The sequence below is a fragment of the Aythya ferina genome, assembly GCF_964211825.1.
Source record: "Aythya ferina genome assembly, chromosome: 2".
Taxonomy (NCBI): Eukaryota; Metazoa; Chordata; class Aves; order Anseriformes; family Anatidae; genus Aythya; species Aythya ferina.
The window spans coordinates 32,287,709-32,306,749 of NC_140297.1; the positions used below are offsets into that span (position 1 = coordinate 32,287,709).

A 19,041-nucleotide genomic window follows, 5' to 3' on the forward strand; every position below is an offset into this window, starting at 1 on the left:
ATGCTGTTTCTCCTCCTGGAGAAGAGGAGGCTCAGGGGCGACCTTATCCTGGAGAAGAGGAGGCTCAGGGGCAACCTTATTGCACTCTACAGATACCTTAAAGGAGGTTGTAGCGAGGTGGGGGTTGGTCTATTCTCCCACGTGCCTGGTGACAGGACGAGGGGGAATGGGCTAAAGTTGTGCCAGGGGAGTTTTAGGTTGGATCTTAGGAAGAACTTCTTTACCGAAAGGGTTGTTAGACATTGGAACAGGCTGCCTCATTTGCCTGGTGACTCCACCAGGGAAGTGGTGGAGTCACCATCCCTGGAAGTCTTTAAAAGATGTTTAGATGTAGAGCTTAGGGATATGGTTTAGTGGGGACTGTTAGCGTTAGGTCAGAGGTTGGACTCGATGATCTTGAGGTCTCTTCCAACCTAGAAATTCTGTGAATTTATTTCTTCAAGAGAAATAAAATTGTATTACAAATAGCTGTACTTGAGGTGATTTGCATAAAAATTGATACCATCAATGATTAAATTTAGAATGTTATACCAATCTTCCTTGATTCGTGACATCATTGCTATAAATGATTATAATCATTTTTAATCTGGTATACTGACTGTACTGAGTAATTTACAGATGGCTTTAGATACTGAGCTGTGCAGAAAGTTTGCACTTGAAGTGGAAAGACAATGAAGAGACAAGACAAGACAAAGAAAAGAATGTGAAGTGTCATTTGATGAATTGCAAAGTAGTAGGAATTGGTAGGCATCTTCATAGTTCTGCCTTTGTTAGTTTTCCATGTTCTAATATCATTTTTTTTCCATACTTTTGTGCTCTGGTGTAATTCAGAAATAGCTAATGATTCTATTGAGCCTGTCACGTGATACACTGAAGTAGGGTCATTTAAAATTTATCTATAATATGCAATGCCATTATTTTTTCTGTGGGTCAAATGGCCCACAGACCTTCAGGGCTTAATATAATTTGAGCAGGTTTGGGCCTGTCAGCCACTAGCTTAGATTTTAAACCAAACCTTAAAAATTAAAGAGCATATTAGTCTTCATAAAAACAATAACCAAGTATTATATATAAATGGATATCAGTCTTGTATAAGTCTTTTCCTGAAGTACCTATTCTAAATCTCTATTTCTCTCTCTCTCTTTCTTCTCATTTTACTGTTGTCTTTTGATTGGCCATTCAATGATCAAAATCTGTATGCTGCTGAGAACCCTTGAATCCATATTCCTGTACCTCTTGGAAGGCACTCAACATTTCTCAAGGTTAGGCTCAGTGTTAAAATCATCACAGATGAGATTTGCTTCTAATTTTAGGTGTGACACCATCTTTTATGACATGATGTGACCATATTTGTGAGGAAGGGGTTAGGACAACAGTCGTATCTTTAGTCATGTGTTTAATATAAAAGCAACAGAGGTGATGGGATGACTTTGCTGGAATCCTGACTTCTTATTCACATAAGTAAGAAAATATCAATCCAAGAACTTCTGCAGCTGTAGTGTCAGAATTTTCTTTAAATAAGGATGGAGTAGAAAATTGATATAGTATTTTTTAATGTTTATCAAATATGGAAAACAAGGAGGGAGAAAAGAAATGGCTGGCTAGATGCAAGGTTTACAGCTGATGCTCCTCTCACCAGCTCTACCACTGTATTTGTAGAACTCATAAAGGACATGTCAGAGCCGAAGGCAATAATATGTTGTAGGTGTGACCTAACCTAGTTCATTGCATGCCTCTAACATTAGCTCACAGTGGTTATTTTAAGCTTTTCTTATAATATAACCTAGTAATTTCTTTTCTATTTTTTGCTTAATTGGTATAAAGCACCTGTAAACACTGGGGGTAGAATGTCTTGGTAGAATGACAGACCTCACTTGTGTTATTGTCGCTTCTAGAAAGTTTGTTCCATCATGAAAACAAACTGAGTCACTGACGTGAGCTTTTTTAAAAATTTCTGTGCTGCTGTTATATCTCCCTTTTGAGTAGCTTAGCTTTCTACTGTTTGGCATAATGCTTGATGGTTATCAATGTTCAGCTAATAAAGGAGGACAGGTGCCATTCTTGCAGACACTGAAATGATGAATTTTGTGAGATCGATTCAATCCTATGTGAACGTAAGCCCAAGCAAGTCTGTTAGATGCTTCAGAATGGTTTCCTTGTTCCTGTAGCACCAACCATGTGCATTGTTCCTTAAAATGGGGAGTATGACACATCCCCCAAGTGAACAGACATTTGAAATGAAAACCTAGTAGACCAAATTTAGTAGATCACTTTTGGTGTGTAAGAGTGCCAAAACAGGAAGAACGTGACTGAAATGCATGGGATCTGTACAGCATGGTGCAGGCTGAGGGGCAAATGAGAAATAGTGGAAGGGTGGTGGTGAATTTGCTGACACTGGCCTGGCGATAGCCCAGAGACATGCTGAATTGGCTCCATGAGCAGTGTTACTGCCTTGGTTGCCTTGATCATGCTTTAAGGTAGAAAAGTATCCATAGAAAGCTGAAGAAATACTGAAGAGAAAAATAATTTTTTTTTAAATAGATCCTAGATTTATTCACAAAGCTTTGCTGTATGCTTTGCAAGCTCATCTTGTTTGGTGAGGTTGATCATATGCTTTCAAGTCATTGTATCTTGGTCAGTCTCAGACTGATAAACAATGTGGTTTTTCCCAAACTGCCATTTTTCTGTGTTTGTTTTTCTAGCAAACTTCCAAGTTCCATAGTTACTACCCATCTTCTGCCTCCACCTCCCCACTCCTCCTCCTTTTCTATTCATGATGCAACTCCCTTTATGTTGCACTGTGGGAAAACAGTGTTTTCTCACATGGAATAAAAAAAAAAAACATATCTTTGTTTCATGTTGGCCAAAAATAGGGCTTCATACCTCTCTGTTTTCTGTACAACAAAGGATAAAACTGGCTCTGGAGAGATGATTGCAAGTGATGAATTTTAAGTATACAAGGCTCATAGTATGTTGTCAGTGCATTTTTATCAGTGTTGAAATGTTGAGTCTTCATAATCATTGGAAAATGATGCTTTTTGGATTCTTTCTCTTTCTGTTGCCTATTCACTGGTATTGCATCAATTTATAAAATAAAAAGGTTGAAGCAAGAGTTGCTTCTGCTGTTTGAATAGGTGGCAAAACTGGAAAGGTCTCTCCCTTTTCATTAGCATATAAAAAGCTGGAAACTTTCAGGAGGCAAGAGACAAGATGCTAGCAGCAACAAAATTTAAAGCATGTTGTTGAGATGATTTAAGAATGCTTGTAACCACCATTGTCCTCTCCAAAAAAAATGGAATGAGACGTGGCAAAAGTGGCTGTGATTGAAGTTTTCTTTGAATATTGGAACTGAAAAGAAGACTTTCAGTAGTTGAGAAAACAATTCTGAAGCATCTCTTTGGACTGAGGAAAGATGAAAGTCTGCAAGTACAATAAGAAAATAAGTGGTAAGGAACATGTTTTGAATGGTATTTGATGCAGAATGTTCAGGCTGTGAATAAGAGGAATAAAGAAATTGCAGGGTATGATTTGTATTACAGGATCAAAGAGTAACAGACTAAGTCGTGAAATATAGTGATAAATATAGACAGAAGAAGATTAAAACAGAGAATTAGTGATCAGAAGCTTCTGGGAGGAGAGATTGTAGAGAGCTCTTTATAAAAAGTATAGAAAGCAAATACAAGAGAGAAAACAGCAAAAGAGAGACATTTATTTATGCTTGGAAAGAATGGGAGACCTGATAAACAGTTGACGTTAGCTGTTTGAGGAGTGCTTTGCATTTGCTGTTTGAGTTCAGCACGCCGCGATTATGGCAGTTAAAACCCTGTGAAATGAAGTCTGAATTAATGGGTTTGGAATAAATATGACTTCTAATGATTGCGGGGTGTTTTCTTAACTGGTAGCAGGTCACTGGAAGAGCTTTTGTTGCAGGAGCAGGCAGGCGGGGAGTCTGCCTCAGGGACTCTAGGAGAGGAAAGTAGCACGGAGGTGGTAGCAGTCTCAGTGGCAAAACAACTACAGCAAAGAGCCCTAGCCTCTTCGTTTTTCTGGTGGAGGGGGGAACTAGATGCAGATCAGCACAACAAAGAAGGCTCTTCCAAATCATTTTCTCAGCCTGGGTGGAAATATTATGTATGTCTGTGTAATTTCTGTGCACATTCAGGTGTGGAAGAAAAGTATTGCCTTGTTGTGTCAGTGATTCGATCTTTTGATTCGAATCTGATCAATCTGATCTGAATAGCATGGGGAAACCTCAGCAGTATGTTTTGTCTGAGATTTTAGTAAGTGAAGCATGGAGGGAATCAGTATTTCAGTACTGAATAAAAGATGGGATTAAAAGAGGAGTGCGGGGCAGTTGTGCATCTGCACTAATTAAAGAAAAAAAAAATGGTAAAAAAGGAAAGATGTAGGAAAAAAGGTCATCAGTTACTAATTTTCTCTTGGAAAACAGCATCCTTTTGTGGTGGGAGTATTAAACACAGAAGGAACAGATTACATTTATAAAGATGGGGCCCACAGCAAAACAGTTTTTCCCATCCATTTAAAAAGGCAAATCCAACAGAAATATTTACTCCTAGGTTTTCAAAACCATAGGAAGGGTACAAAGAGGACCGGCTAGTTTAATGGTTAGTAGAGCAGAGGCAGCTTATCCTGGTCAATCATTGTTCAAATATCCTCGTGCCAAAAATAGGACGCAAATGAACTGACTGCGCCAGCTCTGTGCTGGAGACGAAGCAAACGGAGCAGGTGTGTGTGAGCACAGCTTCAGCTGAATGGAGAAAAAAGTCCTTCAGATGATATCAGTAATTTATTTATGTACAACAGGATCAAAGACAGAAATGTTTGTCCAAACTTTGTTGTTTGTTTTTAAAGCTCTTATTTTGAACTAAATTAAACATTTTATCTTTCACATCAGGCATTTGTTATGTACATCAGTGAGATGGCTTGCCACAACCTGCTAAGCTGTCTTGTTTCTCTTTGTGAATGGAAATATCTACAGGTTGTAAACCTGCGAACCTAGAGAGACAGCAGAAACTTCTTTCTTTAGCCATGAATTTTTGCAAGTTGAAGTGTTCTGCTTACAGAACCACTTCAAATCTTCTGAAGAGAAGGGCAGGTTAACAAAATAAATAAAAACAAAAAGCTTTTCTACTATGAAAGAAAGCATGAGCCTGTTTGTCTCTAACTTTTGAGGAAAAAACAGCTCCTCTTGTGGTTTTGGGAAATCACATGCATTTTTATTATGGTAATAATCAGCTATCTGAAAAAACATAGGCTTTAAAAGCATTGTCAGTCATAGGACGTAAACAGAGCCTTGGCAGTTCCCTGTGGAAAAATGCAGTTTTCCAGTTCCTAACTGACAGGGTGCTATAGAGGGATTTTGGCACAAATACTTTGGCCTAAAGAATATGTATGTTCTCTGCTTCTGCAATGTTTGAGCACCTTTAAGTTGCTTGTCCTCCAGGTGGAAATGCGAAATGCGTTGTTCTTTGTTCCTGGTTGACAGAGGGGGACCAGAAACACCAAGAGTGTCTGGAATCTCAAACCAAATGAAAAAAATCACTAGGGTATAGTATGTATTTAGCGAGTGTTTCCTTTCTGTATGCAAATTAAATGCAAATTTCCTTCTCAGTACTGCCATATGAAGACTGATGCAGATCTCACTTTCTGCCAGTGAAGAATTGCATTGCTTCAGGTAAAGAGACTAATGTTAACTTGTCAAATATGGAAACAAATATGGTCCACGCTAGTCAGAAATAGATTATTGGCTCCATGTGATGATGAACAGCACAAGATGTGTTCAGGCTGATTTGTTTTATTTTGTGTGACACCATGCTTTCAAACAGAACATGGGTTCAATCTTCTTTCTGATTGGATAGAATATTATCATATCTTGTATCCAAAATTAATTTCTGAGAACTGATTTATTGAATGTAAAGATGAGCAAAATCAGTTCACTTCAAGTCTGTGTGTCAAGCAGAATAACATATAATAAACATTGTTGTTTATCATCTTTCTCTTGCACAGATGATAGTTAGCAAACAGGGTGGCCAAGTGATATAGATTGTTTATCAGCCTTTCCGATGACGCCAGCACAGTCTGGAACGTCCCTTTGTCCTCTTGATTACAATGGTACGCTCTGATTGCTGCCTTCTCTAGGACAAGAAAATTACGAACAGGTGGGGGAGATTTGCATGTGCACATTGGAAGATATGGAGGAAACAGTCTGTTGGCTAGACTGGGGAGTCAAGACTTAGCCTTAAGTTGGCCTGAATTTAGTCTGAAAACTTAGGAAAAGTAAAGGCATGAGCAAATGCAGAAGTTGTAGATGTTACTGAGACTGATATTCCATATTCTACATGACCAGAAAGTGGAGAGTTTGTACTATGTAGAAATTAATTGAAGAATGCTGTTCTTTTCAAAGGAGACCTTTATTACAAGACAAAGGAGACCTTTATTTACAGAATAATGTAATATAGATCTTTAGCATCATAAATAAAATTTGTTAGAAACTTGAAGTTTTTTTAAAGCTTTATGGCTTTTTTTTTTTTTCTTCTATAGTTTCAAAATACATCTTCTGTTGACCTTGTTCCTGTCTTTAAATGATGGTGAGTTTGTGAGTTTGGGTAGTCAATTATGTTGATTATATATATTTGCTTGGAAGCATAGATGGTCTGTGAGTTATCTCTCTCTTTAAGATGCAAATCCTCTTAAATGCCTGTCATGCCACTTGTGAATAGAGCTCTGGGACAGAAAGGACAGTATAGCCCTATTGGAAATACTTTGAACTACACTTACTGTACTTGTGGCTTGATGACATGGATGAACTGGTGACAATGAAGAGCTCTTGCTTTTCTTGCTAGTACCTTTGGGATCTTTCTTTTATTGCTTGTGGGTTTGAGGCTGCATTGGAAAACCGATTTGCTTTCTTTTAGAATGAGCAAGTAAATCAACATGAAACCTTGCCGTTCCTGACATGGAAAGAAGCAGAGCAGGAGCACATAGAGAAGTCCTTAATGTGGTGTTACCAGTGAAACCCTTGTCCCATCCAGGCAAATATCATCCTTTGAATGATCAGCAGTGTACTGAGACTGCAGGAGCGGGTTTGGTTTAGTCTTTCCCTTGATGGATTTAATAGCACACATGTCCTAAATCAGAGCATGTGTGCTGGAGGAATGACTACCCTCTGACTCCTGCACTGCACTAAGATCATTCAGTCCAGCCCTCCACAGCTGCAGGTCACTGTGCAGGGGGTATTAGTAGCTAGCAAGGGTCTACTGACCACCTGTATACTATACCTTCTTTCAATCCTCCCACCACAATAAGACACATAAAAACCCCTTAGCATCCTGTGCCAAGCTCAAGATCTTTGGATCAGAAGACAGAGTATCACAAAACAGCTGAGTGCCACAAAAAGAGCATGAGAAACGAAGGCAGTTACCAAACTTGTTGGTTGCTGTTGTCTGCAGGGCTAAATAACTTGGCAAAAAAAACACCCTAGATGGAAGCCACAGTACTGTAAAAGACTGACGGATGAAATATTTCTGTTGGCAACCATCCTAGAGTAGTTCTTGTTGGTAGGTATGCCTTGGAGATTTCCCTTTGCAAATATAGTTAGTTGCTCAACTCCCCAACTCATTCATTTTCTGATGGGTCTCGGAATAACATACTGCCTGTCTGAATTGCTGGAGGCTTTAAGCTGTAGCTGAGAGGACACTAAATGAGCAAAAGTGAATGTAATGACTTAGGTCCCAAGTCGATAAAATACTTAATCATCACGTTTTAAGCTTGACATTTGCTTATATACCTTTCAGCTTTAATCTTCTGTTTGTGTCAGTGTATGTTCACTTTAGTATTTGAGCTGCAGTGTGTGATACCAATGGCTTAAAGTGTATTCTTAATCTGTTTATATTTTTATACCCACACACAAGATTTGTACATGTAAGGCCTGTTGAGAAAAATATACTTTGTATACCTGTAAATACTGATTGAAAGAGAATGCTGTGATTATATAGCTTATAGTAACATTTTCTTTGAAGCTCTCGAAATAAAACTCTATTCTATATAATTTCAAATAAATTATTTCTTAAATGTAAAATTAATCTAGAGTCCAAAAATGTAGAAATGCATTTGTTCAGAATAGCAAGCAAATTAATGTTGTAAAGCAAAAGTATGATATTTTTAGAAGCATTCTTACTGGCAATTAAAAAGGGAAAATTAAAGTTTGACCAAACTTAAGCTTTTTTCATCACACTTCCAATTTACTTACATGGATTTTTTTTCAGCCTTATTATTACAATATATCTATTTTTGGTTAAGGTGGTGCCCAGATCTTCTGCAGTCATTTATCAGATTACATAAAACCAGGCTAATACCTTCAGTTGTTTTCTTTTATGTTCTGAGACATAGAAGTCTTCCTTATGGCAAATAAAATATTTGCCAACTGTGTGTGCACTTTTAGATGTCCAAGTTTTTGTCCTTCATTTTCCTAGCTTTTGTTTTTCACTGGAATTCTGCCAGAGGTAAGGAGAGGAGCTTGAGAACACTATTAAGGCTAAAGATACACTAGGAAAGGTAGGTATTGTTTTCATTTTGTTTTGTTTTTCCTCTGGGCATAGTCCACAAGTGATGCATACTACCTTGAAAAGTCTAGCTTTTGTCTCTGGTTACTTATAGCTGGAACTGTCACCCTGTTTACAACAGCCTTTTGAAGGCTGCTAAAAACATACTCCATTTTTCATAGACTTATGATAACACTTTGATTGCATTAACTCCAGATTAAAAATGAAAAAACATATTACACATCTCATGGAAATTGTCCTTCAGCTGCTTTAGCAAGGGGTTAGAAACGAACTGCAGTAATGGCATGGACAGGCCAGCTCACCTATGACTGATCACTTACATGAGCCCTGACTTCTGTGAGAGTTTAAAATATCTGATTAGTTGATTGCATTGTTGTTGGTTGTTTTTTGTTGTTGTTTGTTTGTTTGTTTTGTTTGTTTTTTGTTGTTGTTTTCTTTTTTTGTTTGTTTTGTTTTGTTTTGTTTTCCTGCCATTATCAAATGTCCTGCTGTCCTGTTCTCTTGAGTACCAACCAACAGAAAATGAAGTGCTGCACAGACAACTTTCATAAAACTGTGCTATTTTTAGGAAGGCCACAAGTCCAAGTTTGATTCTACATTTTGACCACTCAGAAGCTTAAGCTCCTCTTGAATAGTCTACAATCTCTGCTTGTGCCATTCAGCTTTCAGCTTTTGCAAGCTATTTTTTTGTTAATTCATTCATTTTTGGACCGCCTTTTCCCAAAAGCTATTTGGATTGAAGTGAAATATAGGAGCTGCACCTCCCCAGGCTCTTGGAAGTACACCTGATCAGAGTTGATTAGAATGAGAGTGTTGTCTGAATGTGGATTCAATATATGTTATTCCAGATACCCCATGCTTTCACTGGAAATAATTAATTCTGCCCTGTGATTTTTTTAGCCATTGCATAGTGCTCTGAGGCTCCAATCAATTCAGCAGATTTAGTGAACAGTTTTCTTTCCGAGGAAATTGGGGCTTGGAACCAGCCTCGTCCCTTTGTCCTAGAGAGCATAAGCACGTGCTTCTTGCTTCCAGCCTGGGGCCAGAGAGGGGCAGATGAAGGCCGTTTGTGTTGGCCCCTCCCTGGAACAGACTGCCTAGCAGATTTTAGATTGAGTTGTTTGGATAAATGAACTCGAAATCAGCCTTCTTGGGGCTGATTTTGGCCTTAGAACAACCAGTTGGATTATGTGTATTTACAAAAATCGTAAAGATACTCAGGCTTGTAACATGCTTTGGCAGTACTGTGGGATATTATGAAGGTATCTTCAGTTACAGTAAGTAGCTGCATTAAAATTTTCAAAGGGCTTTACGTAGTTGGAAGAAGAGGCTATATTTAGTTGAAGTGTGAGGTATTTTTCCTTTCAAAATGATGAAATCTTGTGTTCAATTATATTTTGATTTATTTTCTGTTTTGTGTCCCATACATTTCTTGATTTCACAAGGAAAATTAAGATCATCTTGCTCCTCGGGAGAAATCCTGGTTCTACTGAAGTGAGGCAAAACAACTGCAGTTCACCCACTGAAGTCACGGTTTCATCCTTTTTGCAGTGACCTAAATTCACTGGGACAGTAAGAACAACTCCTAAGCAGGCATATCAATAACATTTTGGTAAAGTATACACTGCAGGTCTGTTCCTAATCAGAATTCATGATGAGGAAGGAGGTTAGATGAAAACTGGATCCAGAACTGGGCTTAGCTTCTGCCCTGGTCCAACTACCCAGAAGGGTTGCATGTGGTTTCATAACAACATTATTGACCGGTATGTGATGTGACCTTTTCATAGCACAGAAGCAGCCAGTTTGTTACAGCTCTCAGAGGCATGTTTGTGCCTATAACACTGCATCTCCATGTGCTTCAGTGCTCCCAAGTGAAGGGTGGATGAGCTGGGAGGAGAACAAGATCTGAGCAGCCCAGCCTGGCATCTCAGACCTGCTCCACAGCAAAGACACTTTTTGGTCTTTTATGTAAAATATTTTTTTCTAGGCTAAGCTTCCAGTGATTTGCAGTTTCAGTTCTCTGACAACATAAATTGTTTGATACTTAACAAAAACTCACTCTGACTTGCTTCAAAATTTAACAGAGAAATTGTTGTCCCAGCTACATAGGTAGCTTTGTGGTGTGGTTGTAGCACATTATGTAAAAGCTACCTTGTTCCTCAGTGAATCCTAGCCTGGATGTGGAAGATCCTTCTTTTGACGTTTCATTATATGACTTAAAAGGCAACTTTGAATACAAAACCAAAGCAAATGCTTTTTTGTTTGTTTGTTTGTTTGCTTTGCTGATTTTTTTAATGGTTTTTTTTTTTTTTTTTTCAGACACATTTTTGTTTCAAGATGTTTACAATGAACTCCATTATGATACTCTTGTAAAAATCATCAAATTTCATAGGAAGAGAATTATTTGGGATTTTCTTTTTTAAGAACATACCTCTTCTTTTCAGTAGAGTGTGATTTAAAAGAATAAAAGTTTCTGATGTAGGAAAAAGTATTCTATATAGGTCTTCTTATTCCTATCACTTAAGCAATAATTCGTACTTACTCTTGGTAGGTACCCCCACGATCACCAGCTCTGATCTGTATAACTTAGAATTCTACAGCAAAACCTACCTAAAGTTTGCTTTACAGAGGTGCTAGGGCTTTCTTTCCAGAGCTGTGGCCACTCTTGATATAAAGCTCATGTGAAAGCTGCTGCAGTGGTAAAATATATGTTTAAAATATGTGTCCACTCCTGGCTTGATTTTTTCTAACTGATGGATTTTTCATAAAACCCTTGTTTCATAAAATAGAGAACATTTTACTACACCTCTGGACTTAGTATCTTAGAGTTTCTGATTTCCAATGGTTTTATAAACCTATCTTATTCTTGTAGTGTATCTATCCATCCTCAATTTTTCAGCAATCTTTTTTCAGTACCTATACTGGAACAAGTTACAATATCCCTAAAATACATGTATTCTCTTTGGTATATGCATATCACCTCAATGCTGTTAACTCAATATAGCCTACTTTCTATATCCATGGATTTTATTAACCTTTTTGGTCATGGTGTAATCCTACGAGGTCATATTCAGTTGGCTATCTTCTGCTGTGATCCTAAATCCTTTGCATAGCCATTGATTTTCACAGTACAGTTCTCTGGGCAGCAAGTATGGTCTATGTTTCTTGGCTTAAAACCAAAAAAGCACTTACATCCATGTATATACATGTATTATGAGCTAAGATGCATCTTGGTTCTCCATCCATAAGAACTTCAGCCTGCAGTCCAGAAGTAAGTGTCCAGGTTTGTTGAGCTGACCTGTGCAAAATGCTCAGTGGAGGCACAGATTATTTGCTCAGTGTGTGTGCAACAAGCTTGAAATGCCTGAGGTAGGCTGAATGTATTGCAGGCTGCCATAGGCTGTGTGCTCCAGGGCTACATTATGTGTGTCCATCCAGGTGTGTTGAGAGCAGCTAGACATGCCAGCCTCACTGCACATACACACACGTGTCTGTCTAAGAAAGCTGGATGTAATCATGGAACACTTGGTAAATCTTGTGTTGCTCATGGCTCTGCTTGCTTCATTTATGGCATGGAAGAGGCAAAATGCTTTGTTGGTCTGAGGCATTTATTTGTCAATACCTGACATTGCTTTTGGCTCTGGGGATTGTATTGCTTATATGCAATATACCTCAGCCTTCTTGCAAAAGATTTAGATTTTAGTTCCAACCCGTTAAATAACTGTGTCAGTAGCATAATTGAATTGTCTCTGCATTTCCTATCCAAAATGTTATTTGTTTACTTGATCTCTGTCTGTGTATGTTAAATTAGTTGAGCTTTTTGATGCAGGAAAGTACCCTTGAATTTATGAAGCACTTAAGCATGTGCCTAACTTTAGCCTTGTGCTTATAGTCAAGCATGTGTTGCTGAGGTCTTGTCCTGAATCTAGGACTTAATTTTCAGAAGACTTATTTATGTGAATGGAAAGGCATATTTTCAGAGGAAAACGAAGTGATAAGTAATCAGCAACCAGGAGAGCTAGTTCCAAAAGCCCTTAGCTCATTTACATGAGAAAGCTGAGCAGCTCTCTGTATTGTCATATAAAGCAATGATAGAGACCCATTCATTTACCTAGTGCATCACTCCTTATTCTCAAAACTTTGTGAAGTTTTATCCTCCCATTGTTTGTCATAAAATCCCCTGAAGCTATTGATATGCTTTTCTTTGTCCCAGGAAATTCCTTTGAAGCTTGAATTGAGCTTAAACGTGTTTAGAACTAAAGTTTTCTCCTCAGTTGAAAAATGCACATCATGTGGGTTCAGGGTACTGTGAAGAAAAAGCAGCATGTATGCCTGCACAGGCAATGCCAAGAAGCTGCTGCACACAAACCTAAGTGATGTCCCTGCACTACCACATCTTTCCAAGCAGAACACATGGATCAAACTATCCATCTTTACTCCCCGAGGGCCTGGAATGTGCTCCAGGAGGGAGCAAACCCAGGGTGCTTGAGCATCTTCACTGCTTTCTTTCTGCTCCCAAACCGTCTGCTGCTCTGTGGTAATAGTCTTCTGCTGTTCATTAATTTAGTTAATCCTCTAGCATAAGCTGTAGTAATTTACGCTGGATGCTTGGGTTTCACATGGTACTTATGATACCTAATGAACTGTGGCTGCAGAAACATCTGTTCTTTGCAATAGGTCTTTTTTTATTATTATTATTTTTATCCTGGTAATTAGATGTACAAAATATAGTTAGGAGCTGTTTTGGTTGCAGAGAATAGAACTCAAAACTTCGGTACTGTAGTAGTCCAGATTTAGTATTACCTACACAAACTTAATTTAGCTCCCACTAGTTTATGCACTAGTTTCAAATTGGTGCATGGTATTATGTGATGTTTTTTCACAGAATGCTGGCCTGATGAAAAAGTGACTGAAGGAAGGTTGTATGGGACACCTGTAAGATTTGCAGTACCATAACTTAAGCATTTAACTAAAAACTCCATAGCATCTCTTTATTTAATTTGTATGTAATATTTATATGATACAATGAAGCAATCTGGCAGAAGAGTCTATGTAAGAATTCATTTACAGGTAAGAAAACTGCCAAAGTTGAAAGTATAGTATTAATATTAATGAAGGCTAAGCTTCAGAAGAACATGAGTGATAAATGGGATATGCTAAAAACAAACAGTAATATATTGTTTGCACTTAACAAGGAAAGTAGGAACAGAAAAGTGCTACTTAATTATTATGGTGCTGAGTTAATAATGCAGTAGAAATCTTAGCTCTTTCTAATTTGGGCACTTGATTTCTCAGTCTTAATGTTTCAGTAATGCTGTTTCCCAGTTTAATTTCCTTATATTTATTTGTTTTTAGCAACTCAGAAGGAAAACAAGAGAAACACATTGTGAACCCTCTGTAATGAGATCTTAGTGCTACTAACATACCTTATATTTTCCATAAAGTTGCTGATTGTATTTAGAGTCACCTCAGCAGTGCTAAATCATTTCAACAGTTTACTCTTACCTCTAGTGTCATTAAAGTTCTCCAAGTTTAGGAAATGTGTTTGAAAAAATAAGGAAGAAAAAAACCTCATGTTCCTGTATTAAAATGCCACCTTATAACATGCATAGCTTCAAAAAATAAAAACCAGGTTTTCTCCAGGCATGAAGCCTTTCTCCTTCCCCTGTGGGACTTTAAAGGAGCTATTTAAAACCATACGGTCATATAGTTAGGGACTGGGCTGACTCAGCAAAGTGTTTAACTACATGTTTAAATTCTATCGCAATCCATAGAATTTAAGCATGTGCTTAAATATTATGTTGAAAAGGCATGGATTTATGCAAGTGTTTTAAAGCTAAGCATGTACCAAAGTGATTTTCTGAAGAAGGCCCATAAGATCCCAAGCTGGAGGAACTGTAAATGCCCTACCTTTGGGATGACTGACATCATAATTAAAATATTTATATATATATATATTTATATGTAATCTCAAATATAAAACATGATGCAGTAGTCATTATGGTCTGTGAATTAGCTAGCAGCATAATTTATCTGTCATTTTAAAATATATATACCAAAATTAAGAATGCTTGCAGATAAACATCTGAATGTACATTTTCTACTCTTGAAAATAGTTTGCTTTTTTTTTTTTTTTTTTTTTTTAAATCAGTCAGAGCTGTGATTTCTATCTTAAAAAATGCAGCCACATATACAAGGACTTAAAAACACATATGGGTATCTAATACCGGGATCCCACACTCCAGAATTTTCTGTGTTATGACCTGTTTTTAACTTATTCCTGCAGTGTTTCCCTGTAATACGAGACTCAATTATTTTGAGGCATTGAATCACTAAACAGGGTCATGTTCTTGTTGGCTCAAGGGCATAAGCAATTCCATTTTTTTTTTATTTACTTCTGTCTATAAAAAGCTTTTTCTGTGTTAGGAAAGATTGCTGAAAGATTGGTGATTCCCCCTGCACCCTTGTTAGACATCTGCCCTGCACCATGCAAGTGCCTTGTATTTCCCACAAAACATTTTGATTTTTTTTCTCTCAAGATATAAATGAACATTTGCTTTTTCAGCTTTCTCAGTTCAGGTTATCCACTTCCTAACATTATTAGAGGCTGAAATGGCTCCAGCATCAATGGGGTTGCAGGGGTTTAAGCAGGTCTCCTGGAGCTTTGTGGGAGCAGCACCAAGACCTGGAACCCCTGGGGCACCATGGATGAAGCAGAGAGACCCAGCCTTTCTGGGGACCAACTGGAATCATCAATTACTGAGTAGTCTGAATCCCAGATAACTTTCTAGCATAGGCCCTGAGAGTGCTATGAGTATTACTTCAAGTGTTCGTGATACCAAGTTGTCAATATGACGTAATGCATGTGCTGCTCATCCTCTGGCTTGCACTGTAGCATCCTACCTGTGTTGATGCCCCTTTGCAGAGCTGGGTTTATGCTGTCAGCAGAGCTTTTCTGCTTCCACAGAAGTACTCCTCTCCTCTTTGCCTTTTGTCTGGGAGGACTCTTCCTCTTTACAGAAAAAGGAAAAGTAAAGGAAAAGTACAGTAAAGGAAAGTAAAGTTCATGTGTGTATGTAGTAAGCTGGGTGAAGAGGAAAGATGAGGAGAGGGGGGTGTTGAGCAGTGCAAGGTGCTAACTTAAGGATCGCACAGGGAAAATCCCATTGTCAGCTGTTGCAGTCTCCATTTGTCCAAGGAACAGATCCCAGCCCTCAGCGGGTCTAGATTGTTTGGCACATGGAGTAAGAGAAGGTTTGGGATGAAGGGAGCAGCCTTGAGCTTCACAGCTCCCAGATGTCCTACATCTCCAAATATCATCTAGTGATGTCACAGTACCTTGCTATTGAAAATCTTTTCTTCGATAGAAGAATTGTGACAAGTTAAAAAAAAAAAAAATATTGCCCTTCACTGCAATCTGTTTTGTTAGCTGAACAGCAGACAGCCAATTCTTGGCTGAAAGGCAGAACTGAGCTTCAGGTGTTATGCACTGTCCTTGCATCTTCAAGCACAGGTGCTTGGGGTAGTTCAGGATTTGGTGGATCTCTAGAAGTCTCCGAGACAACCTTTGCAATGGTTTCCTGATCCCAGTGAGTATTCACGTTCCTGTTGCCACCATCAGTTCCCCATGGCCAGGACAGGGAAAGGGACTCAGAATTTTTGGTGTGTGTGTGGCCAGGAGTTGTATAGGTAGGTAGGGACAGGCGTTGGTCACCCGTGTAGCAAACAGCATATTGCAGAGCAGGATGCCAAGGAGGTAAAGTATCACTGGTAACAGTGAACTGAAACTTTCCTTACCTACATGTGGGTATATTAATCAGCAAAAAAGCTATGCAACTTTTGAAATGTCTTTATAAAAAATGAACTTAACAGAGCATGCGTGAAGCCTGCCAGGACATAGAGCAGCATGGTGCTTTGCTCTGATCTGTAGTCAGACGCTGCCATTCTGAAACCACATCGCCTCGTCAAACTGAGAGAGGCGCAGTACAAATTGCCTAACGCTGCTGAAGATAAACGCGAACCACATTTCAGTATGCCAGCAGAGCGCTGCACAGTAGGCAGGCATGTCGAATATGCCGTGCCACAACTGGTGCTGGACTATAAGCGCTGTACCAGGCGTGCTAAATATGGAAGCACTGCTTATAGCCGTGAGCAGCAGCCCAGCTGCCCCGTCACCATGGGCCTGCGCCTCCGGCCTGCCCAGACCGCCGGCCGCCTGCAGGCCGCGGAGCCCGGGAAGCGGGCAGCAAAAATAGCACCACGGGATTGCTGTGCGTGGGCGCGGCAGAAACCACGCTGCGAGCAAGAGCTCCCAGCGTTGTTTTGGAAGCGATACAGAGGCCTTTTTTTCTTTTTCTTTTTTTTTTTTTTTCTTTTCTTCTTTTTGCTCGCTTCTCACCCAATGCTGCCGGGTGAGGGGAGGGTGGGGGGCGAGGAGCGCTGCTGACTGGGCGCTCTCCTACCCACCCTTGCTTTTTGTCACAGGAATAGGCTTGGCAGCAGGAAAGGGTTAATTATGCTTGAGGATGAGGGAGGATTGCAGTTTGAAAGACAGAGACTGGACAGCTGTGTTTGCTGTGGTATTTTTAAACGCATTAATGCAGGCTCCAATCACCCGGCCGCGCTTGACCTATTTTTGGCTCAGGCCAGCCATTGTTCTATTTCTGCCGCCGCTGGGCCACGCTGTTGTTGATTTGAATGCAAATGAGTTGTCACTGCCCCGGCCAACTCCACCAGCCGGGCCGAGGGGCGGCCGGGGGACAGAGGCACTCGTGACAGTGGGGTGACTAGAACTGAACCTGGTGGGGCCGGCAGCCCTGGAAACGTGCTCGTTGGGTGTGCTTTGCGAGAGGCTGCCTTCCCCCCCGCACACACACACACACACACACACACGTACACACGCACACGAGAAAGCCTGAAGCACCGAGATATTTCTTCTGCATTTCTTCTTCCACCTGCTGTTGGCTTCCAGAGCACAAGTGCTCAAATTCAGGGGTGCACAGTCCAGCGTGTGCTTCCTGCCCTCTCGCAGCTGTGTAAAGTGGATTTTGTCTTTTCTCTCTTAGTAGATACTTGTACAAATGCTTACACATTGCTAATTACCGAAGTGTGCTGTCTGACAAGCCTGGCTGGAGGAGGTAGGACAGCAGAGGGTCGTGCCTGACGCCCCTGTACAAGTGCAGTGATGACTCTCTCATGTAGCTGAAGTGCAGACTGGTTGGAATATGCTGCAGACAATTTACGAGAGTGAATCGTGTTTTTCCTCAGATGGGGTTTCTGGACGCGAACAGCTCTTGGCTCAGCAAAGAATGCACAGTATGATCAGCTCAGGTAAGAGACAGCTCAGTACCCCTGCCTCCCCTGCCCGCACCGTGGCTTACCGATAAAATACAGCCCGTCACAACAAGAAAACTCCCCTCCTATAAAGAGCTGACTTTATTTTTGTGGGCTTTATGTAAGTTGTTGTTAAATAATTATCTCTACCACGATATGTTAGATATCAGCTGCTGCTTTTGTGGGAGTTCACCTCTTTCAGTGTGCTGCTTTCCAGCAAGAACAAAATGCTAACAACTGAAATATAGTTGGGATTTCCTTTTTTGTTCAGTTTGTTTTGTTGTGTGACTGCAAAATGGGGCTTGTGGTATGGGCTTATTCAGAGAGAGGCTTCATCAGACAGACCGGATCAGGAGGCTGCAGTTAGAGCCCGTCACAGGCAATTCTCTTCATATGTGATTTTGTAAACAGGATTTCGTCTTTTTGTGAGTTTCATTTTCTCAAGTTTACACACAAGGAGGTTTTTATATCAATCCTATTCTGCTTTCATTACAGGGTTACTTTAAAAGAATGCTAAAGCAGTCTCTTCCATATGCATGGCTTATTTTGTTACTTTAAAAATATTTTGGAACCTGACAATGGTAGTCAGAAGTAATGACTCACTGAAATGTAAATTGGATGTATTTTTAATGAAGGTATTTCAAAGCTGCTGTGATGGAAAATTGAACAATTCTTCATGTATTTGAAGCTGTCCCTTGATTTTCTAGTTTGTCTGTTAGCTGTGTTTGAGACCTGCAAGTGGTGCCTTGTAAATGAATTAATCCAGAAGAATTGTAGCCATTCAGATGAAACATAATTTTAGACAGTCTGAAAAAGTCAAAATTTCAGGTTACTTTTTCAACTTCTCTCTTTAACTCTATTACAGTTCTGTTCTCATTGGACTGAGGTACAATATTACCTGCTTTATATTTTTTCAGTAATAGGTTTTCCCACTTTGTTATTCATCAAGTTGTCTTTATAGAGTACCTGTAAGTAAACTGTAGTGTGAATTGTTTACAGGTACTTTAGTCTTAGTCTCTCTCCCTCTCTCTTTCCCTCTCTCTCTCTCTTTTTTTTTTTTTTTTTTAATTAATTTTTTTTTTTTTTTAACAAAACTTGTCAGTGCTTCCCACTTCTAAGCACAAAT

General features: G+C 39.4%; 1 protein-coding gene across 10 annotated transcripts in view; it reads left to right on the top strand.

Moving 5' to 3' along the window:
• The window catches only part of HDAC9 (histone deacetylase 9), a 290,614-nt gene that overhangs the window by 176,817 nt on the left and 94,756 nt on the right, over positions 1-19,041 (top strand). For 5 of the 10 annotated variants that reach the window (XM_084510989.1, XM_084510991.1, XM_084510988.1 and 2 more), the window contains one exon: positions 17,850-17,912. The exons of 1 other annotated variant lie outside the window; for it this stretch is intronic. In XM_084510989.1, coding sequence (XP_084367115.1) covers positions 17,850-17,912 — 63 coding nt within the window. 4 more of the 10 variants (XM_084510985.1, XM_084510993.1, XM_084510987.1 and 1 more) reach the window with 4 other exon arrangements.